This window comes from Gymnoscopelus microlampas, assembly GCF_963454915.1.
Source record: "Gymnoscopelus microlampas genome assembly, chromosome: 10".
NCBI lineage: Eukaryota > Metazoa > Chordata > Actinopteri > Myctophiformes > Myctophidae > Gymnoscopelus > Gymnoscopelus microlampas.
This window is the reverse complement of record NC_139947.1, coordinates 5,994,711-6,017,110: the sequence shown is the minus strand read 5'-3', so window position 1 is coordinate 6,017,110 and position 22,400 is coordinate 5,994,711. Positions and strand designations below refer to the sequence as shown.

Here is a 22,400-nt window from a genome sequence, read left to right as displayed (position 1 = left end):
CAGTGGTGGGAAAAGTACTCAAATGTTGTGCTTAAGTAAAAGTATCAATACTGCAATGTAGAAATACTCTGTTAGGGCACGCTCCCACCAAAACATGGTCGGCTAGCGTTAAACGCAGGTTGTGCGCGGCCACAGTTTTTTGCAGCCAGCGGATTCTAAAAAAACGGGAGTGACGCACCTGTCACTCACTTTCAGGACCCTCCCCGTAGCCCGCACCGCCTTCTCCCGAGTCTTGGAACGCTCCGCCTTCGACTCACCCGATTGGACAGAGGGGGGAAATCAGCTCCTGCCTCCAGCAGTTTTCTGCTTCAAATGGACGTCGTGTAGAGCGGATAAACGGAAGGTCTGCGCGACAGGCGGAAAGATCCGCTCTTGCGTGAATCCACGCATTTACATTGACAAAGCATTGGCAGATTCTGCCCCAGAGGTAAAATAAAAGTGCGGTGGGAGCGCGCCTTTAGGGCACGGCCCCACCGCACTTTTATTTTACCTCTGGGGCGGAATCTGCTAATGCTTTGTCAATGCAAATGCATGGATTCTTGTAAAAAATGCGCAAGACCGTGAATCCACACATTTGCATTGACAAAGCATTGTCAGATTCCGTTTGAGAGATTCCGATCTACAAGCTCACAGAGCTTGTAGATCTGCTATTTTCAAATGACCAAAATGTATATACTGTAGGGCTGAAGTTGGTAATGCATGTTTTGTAATAATAATCAAAATCTACAAAGTAACTGGTAACTAAAAGTTTTCAAATAATAGTGGAATAAAAGTAGAATATTTGCCTCTGAGATGCAGTGAAGTAAAAAATACTGACATTAGGAAATACTCCAGTATAGTAAAAATATCTAAAATAAAAAATACCTAAAAACTGTACTAAAGTACAGTACTTGAGTAAATGTACTTAGTTACCTTCCACCACTGGTAAGTACCAACATAATTCCAGTTTCCAGGAAAAGAAAAGGCGAGAATACTGCATTTAGTTTCAACTCCTGAATTTATAAAGAATTTCCCAATTTTTGGTCTGACTGGTCCAACGGCATATCAAAAGACAACATCTTTATACATAATTATCTATAGACAACAGTCACAGAAAATGCTGAGCGTGTGTATTGTGTACGTTCGTAGCTTAATCTGTACGCAACACGGCTTGCTGACAAGAACTGCACAGAGAACTTGTAGATCTCCTATTTTGGAAGATTTTTTTGTTTTGTGAAAAAAAAAAAAAAAAAAACATTTTAATAGCACAAATCTTGTATGGGGTTCCCTGGCAGAAAATGTTTTCAGATAGGGGTTCTGCGGCGGGGTTCTCAAAGTCACGGGGGTCCTCAGGGGGGTTCCAGGGCATCCCCAGAAAAATGTGTTAACACGGCGTCGTAATCATTTTAACCCCTTTATCCATGTTTTATGTGTAAAAAAAATAGCAGCTGTACACTTCTTTCTTCCCGGGGATCAACATCATGTACCGTGTGCCGTCAGCCTTCCAAGCTGACCTTTGACCTTGTAGGGATTCTGCTTCCTCATGTCCATGGACACCGGCTGAGGGCCAGGAACACATACAATATGCTGATGAAGGCTGGGCGCCGAAGCGCGTACGTGTTTCTGTCTGCTCTGCAGTATACAATGCCAACTTATATACATAATATAAATGAAAGTGCCTTAATGAACTCATTTCAGCGCCAAACTTATTTCTGGCTTTATCATCCCTGTGCCAAGGCCAAAAATACATTGTAAAAAAAAAAAGTGCTCAGGAGCCGAGATACAGCCTTTTTCAGTAAGAAGGTAAACAAGAAGTGAATGGAGCAGCAAATCTTCAAATCATGATATCTTGGGTTCTGAACATTTTTTTTCCAAAAAAATAAATAAATATATATATATATATATATTTTTTTTTATGACGTCGGTGACATCATTGGCACTCTGGGCTTATGAAAAACGCGACATCAATGGCACTGAATGAGTTAAAAAGGACAGTTCTGTGTGCTGGTATTCTCTTGTAGAGATGTATTGTTAAGTAACTTTTCCAGACACCGTGCATCCGGTAAGAAAGCTCAGTAATATTGAAACTAGTTGGGAGTCGTGCTCGCACCCTTGATGTAAAGAACGCCAGGAGAAAAACAGACATATCTCTGAGGATCCCCTAGGGGTCCCGGACCCCCTGTTGAAGACCCTTGTATCCGCCTATTATATTAAGCGACTTGGGGCTTATTTTTCTGTAGTCGCTTGTTAAATATTGGTAATTGTGGGTTGCTTATTTTTGGGCTTGTCTCTAAAGTGTAGCTGCTTATTTGGTCAGGGTTGCTTGTCCTTGACATTTTCATGTCAAGGACCCTCAAATGAATATGTATTTGTCCACGGACGCCCTCATCTGAAAATGTTGTGTCTCAGGTACAGGGTTGCCAGATCTGCTTATTATAATTTCCCCCCACAAGATTTTATTTGAAAATAGCTGATCTACAAGCTTGTGGTTCTGCCATTTTCAAATAGCTGATGTATATGTTAAAGTGCTCATGTGGCCCCATATTCGCTTCTTTTTGGGCTGGGTTTCCTAGACCTGGTTGCTTGTTTCTCTCACAGAATCTGGCAACACTGGTCAGGTACCCCCCATACAAGATTCGTGTTGTTAAAATGTTTCAAAAATATTTCACTTTTTTAAAATAGCCGATCTACAAGCTGCACAAATCGCAACGCTGCTGTTGTTATTGTCGTTAGATCAGTTCTAGTTGTCCGCAAGCCCGCCGATCATACTGTACTGCGGGGAGAGGAGCGTCGAGTACAAGGTGTGATTTAAGTCGGCGGGGCCCTCCTGGGGGTGTGGCAGCGAGGGGCTGTCGTTGAGGCCCACATGGGGGACCCCCGCGCTCAGGAAGTAGAAAGGCACATGGGTGATCCTTCCATTGGACCAACACTAGGTCGGAGACAGAGAAGAGACAGACATGCATTATGCACAGCAAATTGTCAATAATATTCACCAGTTTGAGGATGATTTGTACTTTGAAGCACATTGTGTATTTTTTGTGAAGCGATGGTCACGAAGTATTAGCCTTAACACATCCACCGCCAAGAACGTAGTCCTACGGTCCGTTAAATCCAACTGTTAAGCGCCGAGACCGTAGTGCTACGGTCCGGGTGCTTTTTCCTTTTTTTTTTCAATTTTCTAGGGGGACCATTTTCAGTGTAACACCACCGGAAGTCGACCGGAAGTGCGATGCCGTTTTTTGTTTCCCGTCGGCCTCCATTCTAAGGCGCACACTAAAACCCTTGTATAGCCTGTGTAGTTTTTTCTCCTCGCATTTCCCATGTTAACATAAACGGTCAGAACTCAAACATGGCGGCTCCGTTTGACACGTGGTCTGGACTAATAGACGCAGGGACATGTGCACGTTGTTTACAAACAGTCCATCGCGCATTCTAAAGGATTTTAACGGGGCCTATGGCGACGTGAAAAAAACAAAAAACAACAATAAAACCTTGGCACTGGTGAGTACATTATGAGATTAGCCCTTGGCGGTGGATGTGTTAAAGGGTAAGACCACTCATTTTCAACATTGAATTATGTCTTTAACCCATTAAGACCGGGAACGCATCTGTGTCTCTTTTCGATTTCTTTAGGCTATTCAAAAATAGCAGATATACAAGCTCATAGCGCGGCACCGAGTGCCGCGCTACGAGCTTGTAGATCTGCTATTTTTGTAAAATCGTGAAGATTTGTGCAAATCTTTGAATATATATATATTTTTGAAAGCGTTAGGATTTAGAAAACATTCTTTTTAATCGGCCTCAGGTCTTAAAGGGTTAATACAACTTAGAGCTGTTGTGTGGAAATAGGACAAAAGTCCCCCCCTTCTGTGTTGCCTAGAAAAGGATAATTGATTGAGGTCATGTGATCAGTGACATACGCACGGTGTACTTTTGGCTCCGCCCCCTCTGCCAAAAGTACAGCCTGCATATGTCACTGATCACATGACCTCAATCAATTATCCAGTCCTGATAAAAACAGGACTGACCACAGTGTTAACAGTACAAAAACAGGACTGACAACAGTGTTAACAGTACAAAAACAGGACTGACAACAGTGTTAACAGTATAAAAACAGGACTGACCACAGTGAGCAAGGCTCCATGCTGGAAGTTAGGATGGAACTGCATCAGTCTGGGCTCCGTTCCAGCTTCTCCCTGAACAAACCCACTGAGAGAAAACACACCATTATTGTTATCATCATTATTATTATTAAACTGTTCATAGTGGTATATAATACATAGCAAAAATGACAACTTTAACATTTCAGGAGGACAAATCAACATACCATGGTAAGAGCTCAAAAATGGGGCTGACTCTGGTCTTAAACACTGCTATGGTGGCCTGAGGGTCACCTGAACACACCGATGCAAAGTGGGATAACACAAGAGAAACAAAACTATTTATATACATGTATATGCTTTCACTTGCTGAAAAGAACATATCTCCAAGCTAACAATAGGCTCTATTCACAGCAGCCATATTATCACTTCCTTCACAGGTGTTACCAATGATACTAATGAAGGCTCTGTTCCATTTAGTGTAGCACAGTGGTTTCCACGACCCTCATAACTCTGAGAGTGTACAAATTACGGGTCCATTTGGTTCCATTTGTACACTCACAGTTACACAACCGTAAGGGGGCCATTTGGAAGCCCATGAGGGTCCCTGGACTAGGGCTGTCGCGATAATCGCATTAACCGCATACCGCGCTATTACAATTTCAAACCGCAAGGGGGCAGACAAACCGCACAAACCGCATCATCCCGCGCAGCGCGCCCAGGAGGTAATCCTGCCGCCTAATACTTACATCCGGGGTAGCAGCACTTGACACAGAAGCGCGCGACAGCGACACAAACATAAACAAGAAACAACATGGCAGGAGCAGCAGGTCTCGTTTCAAAGCGCAACGCAACATCGCCAGTTTGGAAACATTTTGGCTTTATTCCAAACGAAAATGGAGAGCCAGCCAACTTAGACCAGGCAGTGTGCAAACTATGCGGGAAGAAAGTGCCAGTTAAACGTGGAAACACATCTAATTTGAGGGCTCATCTTTCCTCTACTCATCCGTCTGTAGAAGCGGGTTTGACAGCTGCAGCCCCGAAAAACAAAGCTCTTCTGGCCGGTGCCAGCCGACAGGTTGGGGTGGCTGAAGCATTTGCTCGTGTTACCAAATACAGCCGTGACAGTAAGAGGCATAAATGCCTTACAGCAGCGGTAACCTCATTTCTTGTGGAGGAGATGGCTCCATTCAAAACGGTGGAGAAACCTGCTTTCAAATCCATGCTACAGAACTTCGACAAGCAGTACGAGTTGCCTGGGAGAACATATTTCTCTGACACTGCTGTTCCCAAAAGGTACAACACATTAAAGGCATCAATCAAAAGTGAGCTCCAGAATATCGATTACTTCTCCGCCACGACTGACATGTGGAGTAGTGTCAACATGACTCCATATATGAGTTTAACTGTGCATTATCTGACCAAGGAGTGGGCGCTACAGTCACGTTGCCTCGAAACCGTGTTTGTCCCTCAGAACCACACAGCTGAGAACCTTGCAGAGGCCCTGGAAAGAGCATTGGCTGATTGGTCTCTGGATGTAGATAAGCTGTCTTGTATCACAACGGACAACGGGGCGAATATCAAATCAGCAATAAACGATAAGTTAAAATGGCCGTGGCTTAACTGCTTTGGACATAATTTACACTTGGCAGTCACAAACTCAATGGCAAAGAGCAAGGAGCGTACAGCCCGAGCAATGGGCCACTGTCGAAGCTTGGCCTCCGCGTTCTCCGTCAGCTGGTTGAAGAGAAGAGATCTGGCGAAAGCGCAGGAGGACCTAAAAATAACCCAACACTGCCTGATACAGGTAAAGCCCACTAAATAAAGTGTTTGTTATTTAGGCTACAATTCATATTCACGTGACTATCACTGACAGTTATATATTCTAATGCCTTCATCTAATAAAAATATATATTAAAAATAATGATGTAAAATGTAACTTAATGTTATTTAGTTAATAATAATAACAATAATAATGCGCATTAAATATGTAAGCTAATTTACCTTTACCTTTATTATATTCTGTGCAGGATTGCGCTACAAGATGGGGCACGAAACAGAAGATGGTGGACAGAGTCTTGGAGCAAATGCCTGCTATCAAAAGGGTTTTAGATAACAAGAAAAACGAGCATCTAATTCCAACCAGGCAAGACATCTGTGTTCTGGAGTCTGTGAATGCAGCATTGAAACCTGTGGCGGAGTTTACGGACATGCTGTCTGGTGAGAACTATGTTACTGTGTCATCAGTCAAACCTGTGCTGAATCTTCTGTCTGAAACATATCTGGCACCAGCAGAGAATGACACCAACTTGACAAAGGACATCAAAAAGAAAATGTGCGCCATTCTTGAGGAGAAGTACAAACCTGCTCCCTTACAAGTCCTTTTGTCAAAGGCCTGTCTTCTGGACCCTAGATATAGGAGCGGTTATATCGATGATGTAGACGGAACGAAATACGCACTCCTTGACGAGATGCTGGATGTCACTGACAGGCGCGACGAGGGAGAGGAATCATCTGTGCAGACGGTGCAAGTGGTCGCCGAGGTGGAGCCAACACCACCTCCAGCAAAGAAAAAGAGGAGTCTTGGAGACATGCTGAAGTCACCAACCGCCGCTCCCGTGCCGATAGTGCCCAAGAGAATTTGAGCAGAAACCGAGCTCACACGTTACCTACAGGAGCCTCTGATTGACACCAACGATGATCCTCTTCTCTGGTGGCGTGAGAACCAGGCTAGATATCCTCTGCTTGCTAAGATCGCACGCAAGTACATGGTCATTTGTGCTACCAGTACAGCATCTGAGAGAGTTTTCAGTACAGCTGGGAATGTCGTTACGCACCTACGTTCCTCTCTGAAACCACACAAGGTGAATATGCTGGTGTTCCTTGCGCGCAGCAAGAACGTGATGACCCAGGTCTGACTCTTATTAGTTTTTTGCTAAAGAAGCCAATATTTCATGGCCTAGCCTGCCATAGCTATAATAGTGCATAATTAAATGGCTTTTGTTCTGGACTTATATTTTCATTTCATTAAGTCGTTTTTGTAATTTGCAATTAAAAGATTGAGCCTATTAGCCTACAGGGCATTATATTGAACCTTTTTGTACGTTTCTGATCTTGTTTTGTGTACAAATATGCGCATTTTGATTTCATTAAGTCTAAAAGAGAGACAGATTCTTAAATGCAGGTTGTTAAAATACACTACAATATATTGTATTGTTTTTTTTGTTTTGTTTTTGTAACAAATACGAGGCTCCTTTTTTTATTAATAAGACCAATGTTCTGTTCTTATTTGCACGTTTTATATTGCATTAGTTTTGCACTATTTGTGTTTGACAAATACCTCATTCAATTAAGACTGAAGTCTGAAGTGTCACGCTCCTTTTTTATTTTATTTAGACCAATATGTCTGTTCTTATTTGCACTACGGTATACATTTGTTTTGCACTGTTTGAAAAAATACCTCATTCATAATAAGAAGTGTTGCGCACTTGCGCTGTTAGGCCATTGTTGGGCCTTGACTTTATTAGGCCTATTTCTGCAATTTAATAAATGGCCAAAACTGCATTCGTTTTGCTTTATGTTTTTTGGGGTGATGGTGGTGGTGACAAATAGAAGACTGGTGTGTTCCTTTTTTATTTGCATTTTAAATATTTGGCCTACTGCATTCGTTTTACACTGACATTAAATTAATGAAGACTAATTGAACATTTAAATACAGCTAATTGTTTAAAAACCTTTTGGGTGAAATAGCGAAACAATCATGACTGATACAAATGAAAGAAGACCCTTCACAGCTAATAAAGAATTTAACATTTTAAGAATCTGTTCAGAATTGAATGAGTATGGCTATAGTTAAATGTGAATCTCTTTCTGCTATAAATATGCATCCACCGTTCTGCTGCGCCCGTTCTGCACGCCCCTTCATGGAGTACATATTTGGTACCGAATTAACCGAAATAAAAGAAAATCAAACCGCCAAAAACGCACTTGGTACCCTATTAACCGAAATAAAAGAAAATTAAACCGCATAAACCACATTTTGGGTCCAGAATTAACCGAAATAAAAGGAAATCACACCGCACAAACGGTAAAAAAAATTCGCGCGCGCGTGCGTGGTGGGGGATTGCAATACTATCGCTTATCGCGCTTCTGTGCCATTTTATTGTACCGCTGTTTTAATTATGTAACCGTGACAGCCCTACCATGGACCCCAACTTTTAGACCCACTGGTGTAGCAGAGTGTTTCCAGTGGGCCAACATGCACAATATCAGCACCCTGACTCTGTTTGACCAGAATGGAACAGAGCCTTCATTAGTATCATTGGCAACACCTGTGAATGTCTTCATAATATGGCTGCTGTGCATAGGGTGCATTGGTTAAAATGTACCACATAATAATAACTACAGATGGGAATCCACAGGACGTCAGGCTGACCTTTGAGAAGCACTGCAAGTCTTTCCCCTCGGGGGTCCCAGGCCAGACACTGGATCTCTCCTCCCACCCTATGATACATGAATACATTAACATAATGAGACACTGGACCTCTTCACTCACCCTATGAACACATTCATATATCTCTGCTGTCAGGCAGAAACCAGCTAACCTTTTCAGGAAATTAAAAAAAAAAGTGGAGTTAGGAGGTTTTGTTCATCATTGATAAGAACAGCTGAATGGACCTCCAAGCTCACAATGAGGTTGGAGGGCAAAAGGGGGTGGAGCCTGGAGTCAGCAAAACCAGCTAACTCCACCCCCCTTTGGTGGAGTTAGCTGCTTTAGCAGACCGTTTGAGGATCCAATGGCGTTAACTGGTTTTGTCAGAAGCACTGGTTCAATATTTCCTTTACCAACACACAGTTCAATAGCACCGATTTGTGATTTATGGAAAAAAAATGCAAAGGGTCAAAATGGAGTTAGCTGGTTTCTGCCCGACAGAAACGATATGAGACATTGAACCTCTCCAACGACACTGTATGACAGGGGTATTCAACTAGATTAGGCAGGGGGCCACAACTGTAAAATAATTTGGAGTCGGGGGCCACACAGCGCAAATGCACGCGCGCGCAGCGCGCTTGCATGTGCGCACACAATTTTTCGGGTCTAATTCGGGTCTAATTCGGTCTAATTCGGGTCTAATTCGGTTCTATTTGACCAATATAAATCAACCTTTTTTCGGGTCTAATTCGGTCTAATTTGGTTCTATTTAAGGTTCTAAGTTAAGTTCCAATGAAAGATGGCCTTTCAAGAACTAATGAAGGATAAATAATTTGTACTGTTTTAACTTTGATAACATAAATCAAAGTTAAAATAAATAATAATTATGAAAATTAAAAAAAAAAAAAAAAAAAAAATGTTTTTTTTTTTTTTTTTTTTTTTTTTGGAATATGGCCAGGGGCCACAAGGAAGCTCCTCGCGGGCCGCACGTGGCCCGCGGGCCGCCAGTTGAATATCTATGCTGTATGATATTTGAGGCCAATCAAAAGGACTCATTTATATGTGTTGTATGACCCTCTGTCTCAACTAAACAGATACAATATATTGTTGCTGTCAGGTAGAAAACTCTTATCTCCATATTTTAATCAAAAGTAGCAGATCGACAAGCTCAAAACGCGGCGCGAAGCGACGCGTTTTGAGCTTGTCGATCTGCTACTTTTTTATTTGAATCCTGAAAGGTAACAGTTTTGGACATATGAGGGTTTCACCCGACAGAAACGATATGCAATTCATGGCGAGTATGAATTAAGCCTTATGGTCCAGATGGCTGTGTAACCTAGATTCTATTCTTACACCATGTCTCCGTCTGGGTTGGTGAAAGTGGTCTCTGAGAGGTCAGCCACCACCGTTGCCGCGTTTGACCCCGAGTGTCCCCCTGGTGGCAAAGTGTGGACAAGTCATTTATCAAGTTACATTCCAGGATGCTATACAGTATCAAATAAGTTGGAAAAAAACAGCAAGGTACAACTTCCACAAAAGTTAATAAAGCTTTAATATAAAGGCTAGTTCCTCTTTTAACAATTATAAAAACAAGGCAACATGTTTCGGCCTTTATGGCCTTCTTCAGGAAATGAAGGCCCTGGCCGACACTTTTCAGCCAGGGCCTTCCTCGGTGTAATGAATACTCTATAATCATATTGGCCCCTGGGTTCCCCGGAGTCCAATTTGAGAACCACTGACCTAGCATATCACTTTGAGAACCACTAACCTAGCATATCAATTTGAGAACCACTAACCTAGCATCTCAGTGAACTTCGAGAACACTAACCTAGCATATCAATTTGAGAAGCACTAACCTAGCATATCAATTTGAGAAGCACTAACCTAGCATATCACTTTGAGAAGCACTAACCTAGCATATCACTTTGAGAACCACTAACCTAGCATATCACTTTGAGAACCACTAACCTAGCATATCACTTTGAGAAGCACAACCTAGCATATCAGTGAACTTTGAGAATCAACTGACCTAGCATATCACTTTGAGAACCACTAACCTAGCATATCAATTTGAGAACCACTAACCTAGCATATCAATTTGAGAACCACTAACCTAGCATATCAGTGAACTTTGAGAATCAACTGACCTAGCATATCGGTGAAGGTCAGGGCATAGATGACCGTCTCTCCCTGGACGGTGAAGAGAAGTCGACTCCCATCAGGACTCCAGCAGCCAGACTGACAAATGTACATCAAATAAATAAAAGTAAGCAAACACCATCAGTTCATCAATGTTCCTGACTGACAAATTAAATCTAATTAAAAAGTAACAAACAACATCAGTTCATCAATGTTCCAGCCGGTGGCTTTGTGACAGAACATTAAGGATTGTTAGAAAGCATAGTGAGGTGTTGCCACCTGACATTAACCCATTAAGACCGGGAACGCATCTCTGTCACTTTAGATTTATTTGGCTATTCAAAAACAGCAGATCTACAAGCTCATAGTGCAGCACAGAGTGCCGCGCTATGAGCTTGTATATCTGCTATTTTTGAAAAATCGTGAAAATGAATGCAAATCTTTGAATACACCGTTTTTCGAAAAAACTAAAGTTGTTATATATCAGTGGTTCTCAAACTTTTTCATGTCAAGGACCCCCAAAATTATATGTATTTGGACGCGGACCCCCCATCTCAAAATATGTTGTTCCAGGGACCCCCAAAAGCAAAGATTTTAGTAAAAAAAATTGCTTTAAAAAATATGTATATTCAAAGATTTGCTCAAATTTTCAAGATAAAAAAAATTTGCAGATACAAGCTCATAGCGCGGCACTCTGTGCCGCGCTATGAGCTTGTATCTGCTATTTTTTAACAGCCAAAGTATAAGCTAATGGTTAAAGTGGTTAAAATCTAAAATGACAAATGCTTTCCCGGTCTTAACACTTCCGTGACTAAGCAATCAATGGGACCGATTTTGAGAATTGAAAGTGGCTTAACTTCTCTCAGGAAGCTCTGAGAAAGTTCCCCTTTCATGACTTTTCCTAAATATATGTTTCAAACCATCTCCGTTTTTTTTTTTTTTTTTTTAACTCATTATAAATATGAAATACATACCATGTATCCCATCCCAGCCGTTTTATTTCGGCTAAATTGATCGCTCTCCCCCTCCCTAGAGCACTTTACACCTCGAGACCCCCCACAGAGCGGCCCGTAGACAGCAGACTTGCTGCTGCGCAACTATTCTATGTTGCCATGTCTGCTTATTATAAGCGACTTTGGGCGTCTTTCTATTATTATTATTATTATAATGATATATATAATTACATTATAATGGTAATACTTTTCTACTCCACTACAACTCAGAGGCAAATCTTGCACTTTTACTCCACTACAATTATTTGAAAACTTTAGTTAGGCTACTAGTTACTTTGCAGATATAAATATATTTTCATACTTGTTTAGATTAGAGCTTCATGCATGTCCTTTTGTAGATAATTTTTATTAGGTAAATATTTATATAGAAAGGTCTAACCAGGGACTGGGGTTGCAAATTTGCCTCGGATATAAACCCCATTTACAATGCAATGGTTTCATGCCTCACTGTTTTCTTAGGGCACAATGCATGCAGTAACATTTTCATAGACCTGACTGCTTATTTTTCTTGCTAAATTTGGCAACCCTTTCACTGCAGTGTACAGAGTGTTTGCTACTGGATCGCGCTGTTTTAAAATGCTGTGCCAACAGATGTGATCTACAAGCATATGGCTCGTCAGGCAGCGATTGTTTTATGTTTGTAGATCAGATATTTAGCGCAGGAATGAGCACATTTGTGGAACATATAGCGATGTGTTCACTTGTTACGCTGACAAGGAGATGAGAGGGACAGGAGAGGAGACGCTTTCTCATCAGCGTGAACAGCTGATAGAATGAGAGCTTTACGCTCAGACAATAATGTGAATATTATATAATATAATATTGGTTTGTCAAGAGATATCCATGTGTTTTGCACAATGGAGATCACGTAATCTAACCCTAACCCTAACCCTGGAGTCACGTAATTAGACAGTGGCTTCAGTGGTTCATATAGGCTCCATGTTTCACTGAAGAGTTTAATGTGTGACGCTACAGATCGTGCTGTTTTATACGCTTTTTTTTTAATACAAATTTTACATACAGAATCTGCAGTTACCATTACAAGTTAGCCTAATTTTATAATGTTTGTGTCTGCCTACAACAACAACATTATGTGGGCTCACTGACTGCGCAGAGTGCAATTGAGATGTTAATGGCTATTTAGAAGACAATGGAACCCCCCACTGTGTGGGTGAGAAGGTGTCAGCTAGTCTGGAGCACAGAGGTGAGACAGTAACGAATAGGAGAGCTTGATTTCTTGTTCAAAATGACCGTTTTGCAGGCTGTGTGTTGGATAATGTAACCTCAGTCATGCCAGTGTTAATGGGTTAAGGATTGTTAGAGAGCATAGTGAAGTCAAGTGTGTCACCTCACCTGACAGCGTCCCTTCAAACACGGCCACCTGTCACACGTCCACATCCTGGTCTCCCACACCCTGAAAGAAACACACAAAGTTAATCGAACTAATAGATTTGATCGAATAGAAAAAAGAACCGGATGGATAATCAATCATTAGTGTGTAACCTGAACAGAGCGGAGGGCGTGGAGGCCAGAACATGGCTGCCATCAGGAGACCAGGACAAGAAGGTGACTCCTCCTCCTCCCACACGGTGCAGAGGAACAGAGCTCTCTGCCGCTACGTCCCACACCTGGAGACAAAGATAAGATGAGAAGAAATGTCATTTTTAGGGGTGAACTATCCCTTTAAGATAAACTACGTCCCACACCTGGACACCAACACAAAGATAAGAAAAGACGTTTATTGTCATTGCTACACAAACTGCTCAGCTACGGATATGCAACCGATACACAGATAGACAGATGTATAGACAGGAGTCGTAATCTCACGACCATGTCGACGGGAGACTCAGACAGACAGACAGACAGACAGAACAGAGAGACAGAAGTCGTACTATCATGGCCATGTCGACGGGTGATGCCGACACCAGCAGAGATCCACTGGGAGACCATTCGATGGAGGTGACCGGAGAGTGTCCAGGATGGGACAGGACCTGAGCACAGCCAGAGGAGGGCCTGGAGGGAACGGAGGTAGGGATGAGATATTAAAAGTCAAAATGCAGCATTTACTACCATCCAGATCCACAGTGACAAAGTAAAACCAGGAATGTCAGACCTTAACCCTCAACTAGGGGAGAGTTGAACAGTCGAAGATTCATGAAGTAGCTTACAGGATTAGATTGCATAAAGTATTTCTAATTGCTGAATGTCATTCTGGATGATAATGGGTGTACCCCGATAAAAAAACAAAAGAGATACTTATTACACGTGACGTGTGTGCGTGCGTGCGTGCGTTTGTATTACTATACTTGAGAGGACCAAGTATAGTAGACAAATGGTTGTTTTATAGTTAAAAAAAACTATTTTTTAGAGATGCGTTTACAATTAGTAAAACATTCAGGTCAGGATTAGACATTTAGAGGTTAGGTTTAGGGATTGGAATTAGAGTTAAACATGATTTATATACTTAGTTGCACGCCATTGTCATGCACCGAAAAACAGCTGATCTATAAGCTCACAACGCGTCGCAGCGCGACGCGTTGTGGGATTGTAGATCTGCTGTTTTTCGGCTTTAGGCTTACGGTTAAAAATGGCAATTCTTTTTTTCAAATGGCATTCATAACATGGCTGTCCTAAAGTGTTGATGTCCTCACAAGTATAGTAATACAAACATGTGTGTGTGTGTGTGTGTGTGTGTGTGTGTGTGCGCGCACATACCTGGTTGACAGGGAGCAGGGGTCCACGTGCCAGACCAGCAGACAGTTGTGACAGGCTACAGCCAGTGCCGAGGCACACAGAGGCTTCCAGCGAACCACGGCCACGTTCCTCTGGACGCGATGCTTCAACGTTGGACATATGGAACTGACAGACACACAGAGAATTTACAATGTAGGCATTTAGCAGACGCTCTTATCCAGAGCGACTTACAATGAACGAGGTAAGCACATACATGGAATGCAGAGACGGTGTAGTGCCTCAGTAAACTATAGGATCACAGGTAAACCAAGAACCTTGCATCAGTGTAAACAATATTACTATCAAATAATAATCTGTACATTGAAACTATAGGATACCAGGCAGTGTTGATTTTGACAGCAACATTTTATTTAGTTTTGAATAAGATTCTGTTTAGTTTTGGTCATATTATAGTCACCTGAAATGTTTACTTTTAGTCTAGTTTTAGTCGACTACATATCAAGATTATAGTCGACAAAAGCTAGTTAATTTAGTCGACTAAAACTTATTGTTGACACAGTGATGAGCTGTGGATTTTTGAACTAAGGGGGCTGTATTTTATGATGTCCCGCGCACGTGTGCGCACGCACACGGGCATGTGCACATCGCCACTCAGCTCAGTGCTAGTTGAAATACTGTATTCAACATGTGATGTTTAATGTAATTATATTTCTTATTATTTTGTTGCATTGTTAATTTGTTGTTTTTATTTTTGTTTCAATTTTCAATTAATAAATGCCGAAATGCAGAAAATAATAAATGCAGAAAATAGACGATCTACTCGTCGCACTGTGAGCTTCTAAATCAACTATTTTCAGTCTGTGACACCCGCACGGACCTGTGAAGACTTGTCTTAGTTCTACTGGATCTCTTCTCCATTAATCCCTCCCAAACATTTTTGTCTAGTTTTTATAAATTATCAGTATATTTAGTCACAGTTTTAGTCATCATAGCTTAGTTTTCGTCAGTGAAAAAAGGTAGTAATTTTTCGTCATAGTTTTAGTCGACGAAGTCAACACTGATACCAGGTATTTTAAACATTGTGGTAAAGAAAAAACAATGGTTGTCATACAGCATGTAGGTCAAGTGCTACGGGGCTGAGGTCGAGTCTGAAGTGGTGAGCCTTCAGATTACGGCGGGACATTGGGAGTGAGTCTGCAGTTCTAACTGCAATGGGGGAGTTTGTGCCACAATTTGGAGCCAGGAGGGAGAAGAGTCTGGGACGTGTGGAGCGTTGACAACATTCAACAGACAGACAACATTCCTCTGCATGCAGTGGGACTGAGAAGAGACAGGGAACACCTGATGATGCACTGTAACGATACCCCCTTGCACCTGGAGTCGCTATTTCTTTTGTGATATTATTTTGTTAAAATAATGGTTAAATATGTCTATATTCAGATAGTCATCATTGCCATAAAGAAGAGTATTTGTTCCATAACCGGAGTCTCCCTGTCTCTCCGGGTCTGTAGTAGACAGAAGAGATCAGGTCGGGATACAAATTTCCTCCAATCAGGGGAGAGAACTCGTACAGCATACAGGGATAAACAAGTGAAATTGGAGGAGACTAGGGCGATGCCCTCGTATGCCCATCGTTATGCGCAGTGGTGGAAAAAGTACTCAAATGTTTTACTTATGTAAAAGTATCAATTCTGCAATGTAGAAGTAATCTGTTACAAGCAAAAGTCCAGAATTCAAAATGTACTTGAGTAAAAGTACAAAAGTATTTGTTTCAAAATGTACTTGAAGTATCCAAAGTTAAAGCACTAAAATGCTTGAAAATAGCCGATCTACAAGCTCACAACGCGCCGTGAGCTTGTAGATCGGCTATTTTCAAATAGCCTAGGTATAAAATAAGGCTAAAGTGGTTATGGTATGTTTTATAATGTAACAATTATCTACAAAGTAACTAAAGTTTTCAAATAATTGTAGTGGAGTAAAAGTACAATATTTGCCTATGAGATGTAGTGGAGTAGAAGTAAAAGTTTAGACAATTGGAAATACTTCAGTAGAGAAAAAAGTACCTCAAAATTGTTAGTACAGTACTTACGTAAATGTACCTAGTTACTTTACACCACAGGTTATGCAATACTTGTTTTTCTGACCTTTTATCTGACCTTTTATTTGTACAATGCACCTCAAATTAAACGTTAGAAGTGGGCGCGGTACCTCTTAGGGTTGTAGATCTTGATGGAGTCGTCCAGCAGGCCCACGGCAAACTTGTCAGTGTGAGGATGCCAGGCGAAGGCTCGCACCGCACAGTCAGACCTGCAGGGGGAGCATGGAGAGAACGTAGGCAGCAGCGCAGCCAGCTGTAGTCACTGAGCCAACTGTTTTAGAATGACTGAGTCTCAAATTATCAACGGGTCACTTCAAATTTTGCACATGAATCCAGTTTTAAGTTGAGGACATGATAAGCATGATGTTGGTTTGTGTTTTTTCCCCCTGTTTTTATTGTATTTTATTTTAAACTTCTTGTTTATTGTTCGTATCAGCTGAACAATGAGGCAGTCTATTACAGTCTATTACAATGCATTAGACCCCTGGGATTTGAATTGCTAAGGTGGGGCACTACACCTACCATCAGCTCCCAGTACTTACTTCTAAGTCATACAGTAGTTAGTCCAAGTTGTGTACAGCACTTTGATTGACTTTGGTCTTTGTAAACGTGCTCTATAAATAAAATTTGAGTTGAGTTGAGTTGAGTTATACAGTACGGCGAGTTGGTCAGGATCTAACCCAGAAACTTTAAAGGGATATTTCACTTTCAAACATGTTTGAGGTCTACTCAGGCTTTTGTGTTTGACCCCAGTTCTTAATTTGCTTGATTCAGTATTTAGATATTTGATATTCATATTCAGACACGTAATTTCAAAATCCATTTTAACCATGATAGATTCATTGAAATCACCCGTCCTTGGTTCTGGTGACTGATATTGTCCTTCTAATACGTGAGGGGGGGCGTGTTTTTTATTATGTTTTTGGAAAATGAAAAAAGTAATTGAAAAGAAAAACGGCCCCTCACATATTAGAAGGACAATATCAGTCAAATATCTAAATACTGAATCAAGCAACTTAAAAACTGTCTGAGGTGTTCAAAAAAGCCTGAGTAGATGTTAAAATGACCCCAAACATGTTTGAAAGTGAAATATTCCTTTAAATTCAAAGGCACTACCGACTGAGCTACAAGTAGTTATTGAAATAAAATGTAAAAAACTAAAAAGAAAAAAAGGGGGTGGGGGGGAATAATGAAATTTGAAACCTCCAAATGGAGTGGCACACTATTTTACTCTTATTACTACTTATTATACAGATGGTGCAGATGTAATAAAGTCCATTCACAGTGATTTGCACAGCTTACCATTTCAGCACCTGGGAAAACTCTGCAATCATGTCCTCCTTGCTCAACTGTATAGTGGGTTACAAACAGTGTGTAGTGGGTTACAAACAGTTAACATACAGTACAAACTCCTGTGTAATCAACGGTATTATGAAAGATGTGTTTAACCACTTAAGCCATAAAGACCTGCAGCCAAATCTACAAATGCCCTCTAAAATCAGTAGTTCTCACACTTTCAAGATTTTTCAAAAATTTCAAAAATAGCAGATGTACAAGTTGCGGCACAAAGTGACGCGGCGCTGTGAGCTTGATTTGGTGTAGAGGGGAAAAAAGAAAAGGGACCAAGTACAGACGTATTACACAGAAGTATTAAGTGGTTTAAACAACGGGCTCAACGTACCGTGAGGTGAGGAAACAGGGAGCCATGGAAAGAAGACAGCCGTCGAAGCAACGCCAGGACAAAGCCAGACGACACGGACACACATTTGGGCACTGAGAGTGACAGAGGGACATGACGTGTTACAAGAAAACTCATTAAAAACAACCGCGTTGAAGAATATTCTTAAAACTGAGATCCTTGTTCTGCTGTTAGCACGAGAGATATGACAACTATCAGTGTGGTGGAATGAGAGACAGACACACAGACAGACAGGTCTTAGACAGACAGACAGACAGACAGACATCCTCACCTTCTGTACTTGAGGTGTAAATTTCATCCAATAGCCCAGTGAGGCCTGCATCCCTCCTGGTAGACAGAGAGAACACGTTACAAAACCAGGGGGGGGTGTGTGTGTGCGCGGAGTGGTGGAAAAGGTACTCAAATTGTTTACTTAAGTAAAAGTATCAACACTGCAATGTAGAAATACTCTGTTACAAGTAAAATGCCTGTGTTCAAAATGTTACTTGAGTAAAAGTACAAAAGTATTGGCATCAAGATATACTTCAAGTACCAAAAGTAAAAGTACTAAAATGTTTAAATAGCAGATCTACAAGCTCACAACGCGTCGCAGTTTTTTAGCGGTGCCAACCGCTCTACACTTGACTTTGTCCGTATGTCCGTCCGTCCGTCCGTCCGTCCGTCCGTATCAGCACGGCAAAGAAGCAACACATACAAACACACGCACACACACACACACACACACACACACATGGAGCTTGCCTCTGCCATCTCTCCTCTTATTGCCCACACGTGCCACTGCTTATCAAAGAGGGGTGCAGGGACCCCCAGTGTATGTTATGTCCGTGGAAGCACGGGATGAGCACATTATGTCCGTGGAAGCACGGGATGAGCACGGGATTTTTAACAGCTATAACTCCAGTTTGCAGCATGCCACCAAGGCCAAATTTGGTATGTGGACTTAGACCACCAATAGGGACGCGCATGAATTGCTGAAGCCCCGCCCCCTCTGTCGTCCCATTGGCTGGCCTTCAAACAGCCATAACTCAAGTTCGCAGCATGCTACGGAGTTCAAATTTTGTACATGGCCTCAAACCACCAATAGGGACGAACTGTAATTACTTAAGCCCCACCCCCTCTGTCTGCCCATTGGCTGGGCTTTAAACAGCCATCATTCCAGTTTGCAGCATAGCAGGGCGGAATTTTGATACCATAGTGCACTTGGTGATACAAGCGCGAAATTTGGCACAGATGACCTTCATATGACCCTAATTGATAATCAACCTCTGGCCACGCGGAATTCCTAAGATTTCAAGATGGCCACCACCAGTTTTCAAAATGGCTGCAACTGGGCCAATGTGTTGGACTATATATTTGCTGGGGCTTATTTTAATATAAGAGAATATTTTCTGGAGGTATTCCTACCAAGTAAGATAAAAAATAACATTAGGTTCCAATATGGCGGCATATTTTCCAATATGGCTGCCGATAAATTGCAGAAATGTGCATCTGCTTATGGTTTATCCACATGAGCTTGTAGTACATGTATTTGTATTAATTATCATACACAGAATCCATTTATGGAACATTTGAAAGTGATTTATTAGCTTGGTAGAGCTTAGTGCTTACTTTTTGTTTTGTTATTAAGTCATTATAAACACATTCTCATTTACAATGGTGGCTGGGCAAGTGACAGGCCAGTGTACTAGCAACTGCAACCACAGAGGGGTGTGCAGATAAGTCCAAACTTAAAGCATTTTCAGTGTCCAGAACATGCTTTTTTACATCCACATCTTGTCAGCTTCTGGCATAATTTGGCAAACAGGACTGCACAAGAGTGACTGGCCCCATATATGTCCTGTTTGGAATGCACTTCACTTGCATTCACTTCCTTGTAGGAACTACTTCTATGAAGTTCTATCGTACATGAGTACTATGAACTCCTCAATGACTTGCATATGTTTATCATTTATTGCAACAGGTGTTGAACCTAATTTGGAGAAGTTGTTTGCCATGCTGAACTTTTTCCCTTTCCATGGAAGGACGAAACTGTGTGGCATCCCCTGAATGCATGAAAGAAGCAAAGACCTGATGACTTTGATTCAATAGCTCATGCAATTTCATGAACGGGATCCATCTGAGATCCTTCCCTCCTTCCAAAGGCAATCCACAGCTAATTCAAGCCAAGTCTTTGAACAAGTGAAACTGTTATGTCAACAATGTCAGTATCTGAGGCAGAGCTGCTGAGGATAGCATCTGACACATCATGATTCGCAGCTCAGATACTGACATTGTTGTCATAGCAGTTGCACTTGTTCATATTAAGTAAGTCTGAGACTTATTGTCAGTATCAGCTGAGAACGCAGGGGTCTTATAGACCCCCTGGTATTGCTGAGGTGGAGCGCCACACTCACTGTACCTACTCATACACTGATCCTGATCGAACCCATGACCATGTGATCCGAAGGTGAAAGCTCTACCGACTGAGCTACCCAGACACAAAGACTTGGCTTGAAAAAGCTGTCGAAGGACCTCAGATGGATCCCCCTTCATGAAAATGCATCAGCTATTGGATCAAAGTCATCAGGTCTTTGCTTCTTTCATGCGTTCAGCAGATGCCATACAGTTTTGTCCTTCCATGGAAAGAGAAAAAGGTCAGCACCTGTTTGAGAAAATATCCCTATATATATCTAAGTTTTTGTATTTATTGGTGAACATATTGAAAAGTCTGTTGCCCTAGGTCATTAAAAAGCTACCAAATCACTTTAAAATGTGCTATAAATTGATTCTGTGTATGGTAATTAATAAAAAAATACATGTGCTACAAGCTCATGTGAATGTACATTTATGCAATTTATCGGCAGCCATATTGGAAAATATGCCGCCATATTGGAACCTAATATATGTATTTTTATCTTACTTGGTAGAAATACCTTCAGAACATATTCTCCTATATTAAAATAAGGGGAAAATCAAAGATTTATAGCCCCAGCAAAGTGATATAGTCCAAAATGTTGGCCCAGTTGCAGCCATTTTGAAAACTGGTGGTGGCCATCTTGAAATCTTAGGATTTTTGCGTGGCCAGAGGTTGATTATCAATTAGGGTCATATGAAGGACATCTGTGCCAAATTTCGCGCTTGTATCACCAAGTGCACTATCGTGTATTGAAAACGGCAAAATTCCGCCCTGCTAGCATGCTACCAAGTAACAATTTGGTACGTGGACTCAGACCACCAATAGGGACGAACTGCAATGAGTTAAGCCCCGCCCCAAAGGCACCGCTTCCTTCACACAGGGTGTGATTTTTGTACATACTTTTTATTTTTTTGTACATACTTTTTATTTTATTTTCTAATGCTTTTTTTGTATGTCATTTTTAGCGGTGCCAACCGCTCTACACTTGACTTTGTCCGTATGTCCGTCCGTCCGTATGAGCCTGACGGCAAAGAAGAAACACATACAAACACACGCACACACACACACACACACACACACACACACACACACACACACACACGGCCTTGGACATTGCCTATGCCATCTCTCCTCTCTTTGGCCACACGTGCCACTGCTTATCAAAGAGGGGTCCAGGGACCCCCAATGATGTTATGTCCGTCCGCCCGTTTATAGCACGGGATTTCCAACAGCTATAACTCCAGTTCGCAGCATGCCACCAAGTCCTAATTTGATATGTGGACTTAGACCACCAATAGGGACGAGCATGAATTGCTGAAGTTATCAAAGCAGGCTCCAGGGACCCCCCCCCCGTAAGTTATGTCCGTCCGCCCGTTTGAGCACGGGATGTCCGTGGAAGCACGGGATGAGCACAGGATTTTAAACAGCTATAACTCCAGTTTGCTGCATGCCACCAAGTCCACATTTGATATGTGGACTTAGACCACCAATAGGGACCAGCATGAATTGCTGAAGCCCCGCCCCCTCTGTCTTCCCATTGGCTGGCCTTCAAACAGCCATAACTCAAGTTCGCAGCATGCTATGGAGTACAACTGTTGTACATGGACTACCGCCCCAAAGGCACCGCTTCCTTCACACAGGGTGTGATTTTTATTTTCTCATGCCTTTTTTTGTACATAATGGTATATCTTTTTTCCTCTGTATTCTTATGTTGATTTTTGAACTGTTTGGTTGCTACTATATATGTCTATGAAATTAATTCAAGGACCCCAACGGAAACAAGTCCGCAAGGACTTTTTTGGCCGGACCTTTTAGACAAAAGCATTATAAATGTAACTGTGTTGTTTTACA

The 22,400-nt window shown here is 41.7% G+C and overlaps 1 protein-coding gene across 1 annotated transcript in view; it reads right to left on the bottom strand.

Moving 5' to 3' along the window:
* Positions 1–967: 967 nt before the first annotated feature.
* Positions 968–22,400, bottom strand: part of aaas (achalasia, adrenocortical insufficiency, alacrimia) — a 37,558-nt gene continuing 16,125 nt past the window's right edge. Inside the window, exons 4-17 of the mRNA XM_084067993.1 lie at positions 18,426–18,481; positions 18,137–18,228; positions 17,758–17,804; positions 16,566–16,664; positions 14,379–14,522; positions 13,556–13,676; positions 13,167–13,291; positions 13,017–13,077; positions 10,659–10,749; positions 9,865–9,946; positions 8,515–8,582; positions 4,307–4,373; positions 4,104–4,188; positions 968–2,908 (exon numbers count right to left, since the gene is read on the bottom strand). Of these exons, the coding sequence (XP_083924119.1) occupies positions 2,720–2,908; positions 4,104–4,188; positions 4,307–4,373; positions 8,515–8,582; positions 9,865–9,946; positions 10,659–10,749; positions 13,017–13,077; positions 13,167–13,291; positions 13,556–13,676; positions 14,379–14,522; positions 16,566–16,664; positions 17,758–17,804; positions 18,137–18,228; positions 18,426–18,481 (1,327 nt within the window). The 3' untranslated portion in view covers positions 968–2,719. The remainder of the gene's footprint in view (positions 2,909–4,103; positions 4,189–4,306; positions 4,374–8,514; positions 8,583–9,864; positions 9,947–10,658; positions 10,750–13,016; positions 13,078–13,166; positions 13,292–13,555; positions 13,677–14,378; positions 14,523–16,565; positions 16,665–17,757; positions 17,805–18,136; positions 18,229–18,425; positions 18,482–22,400) is intronic.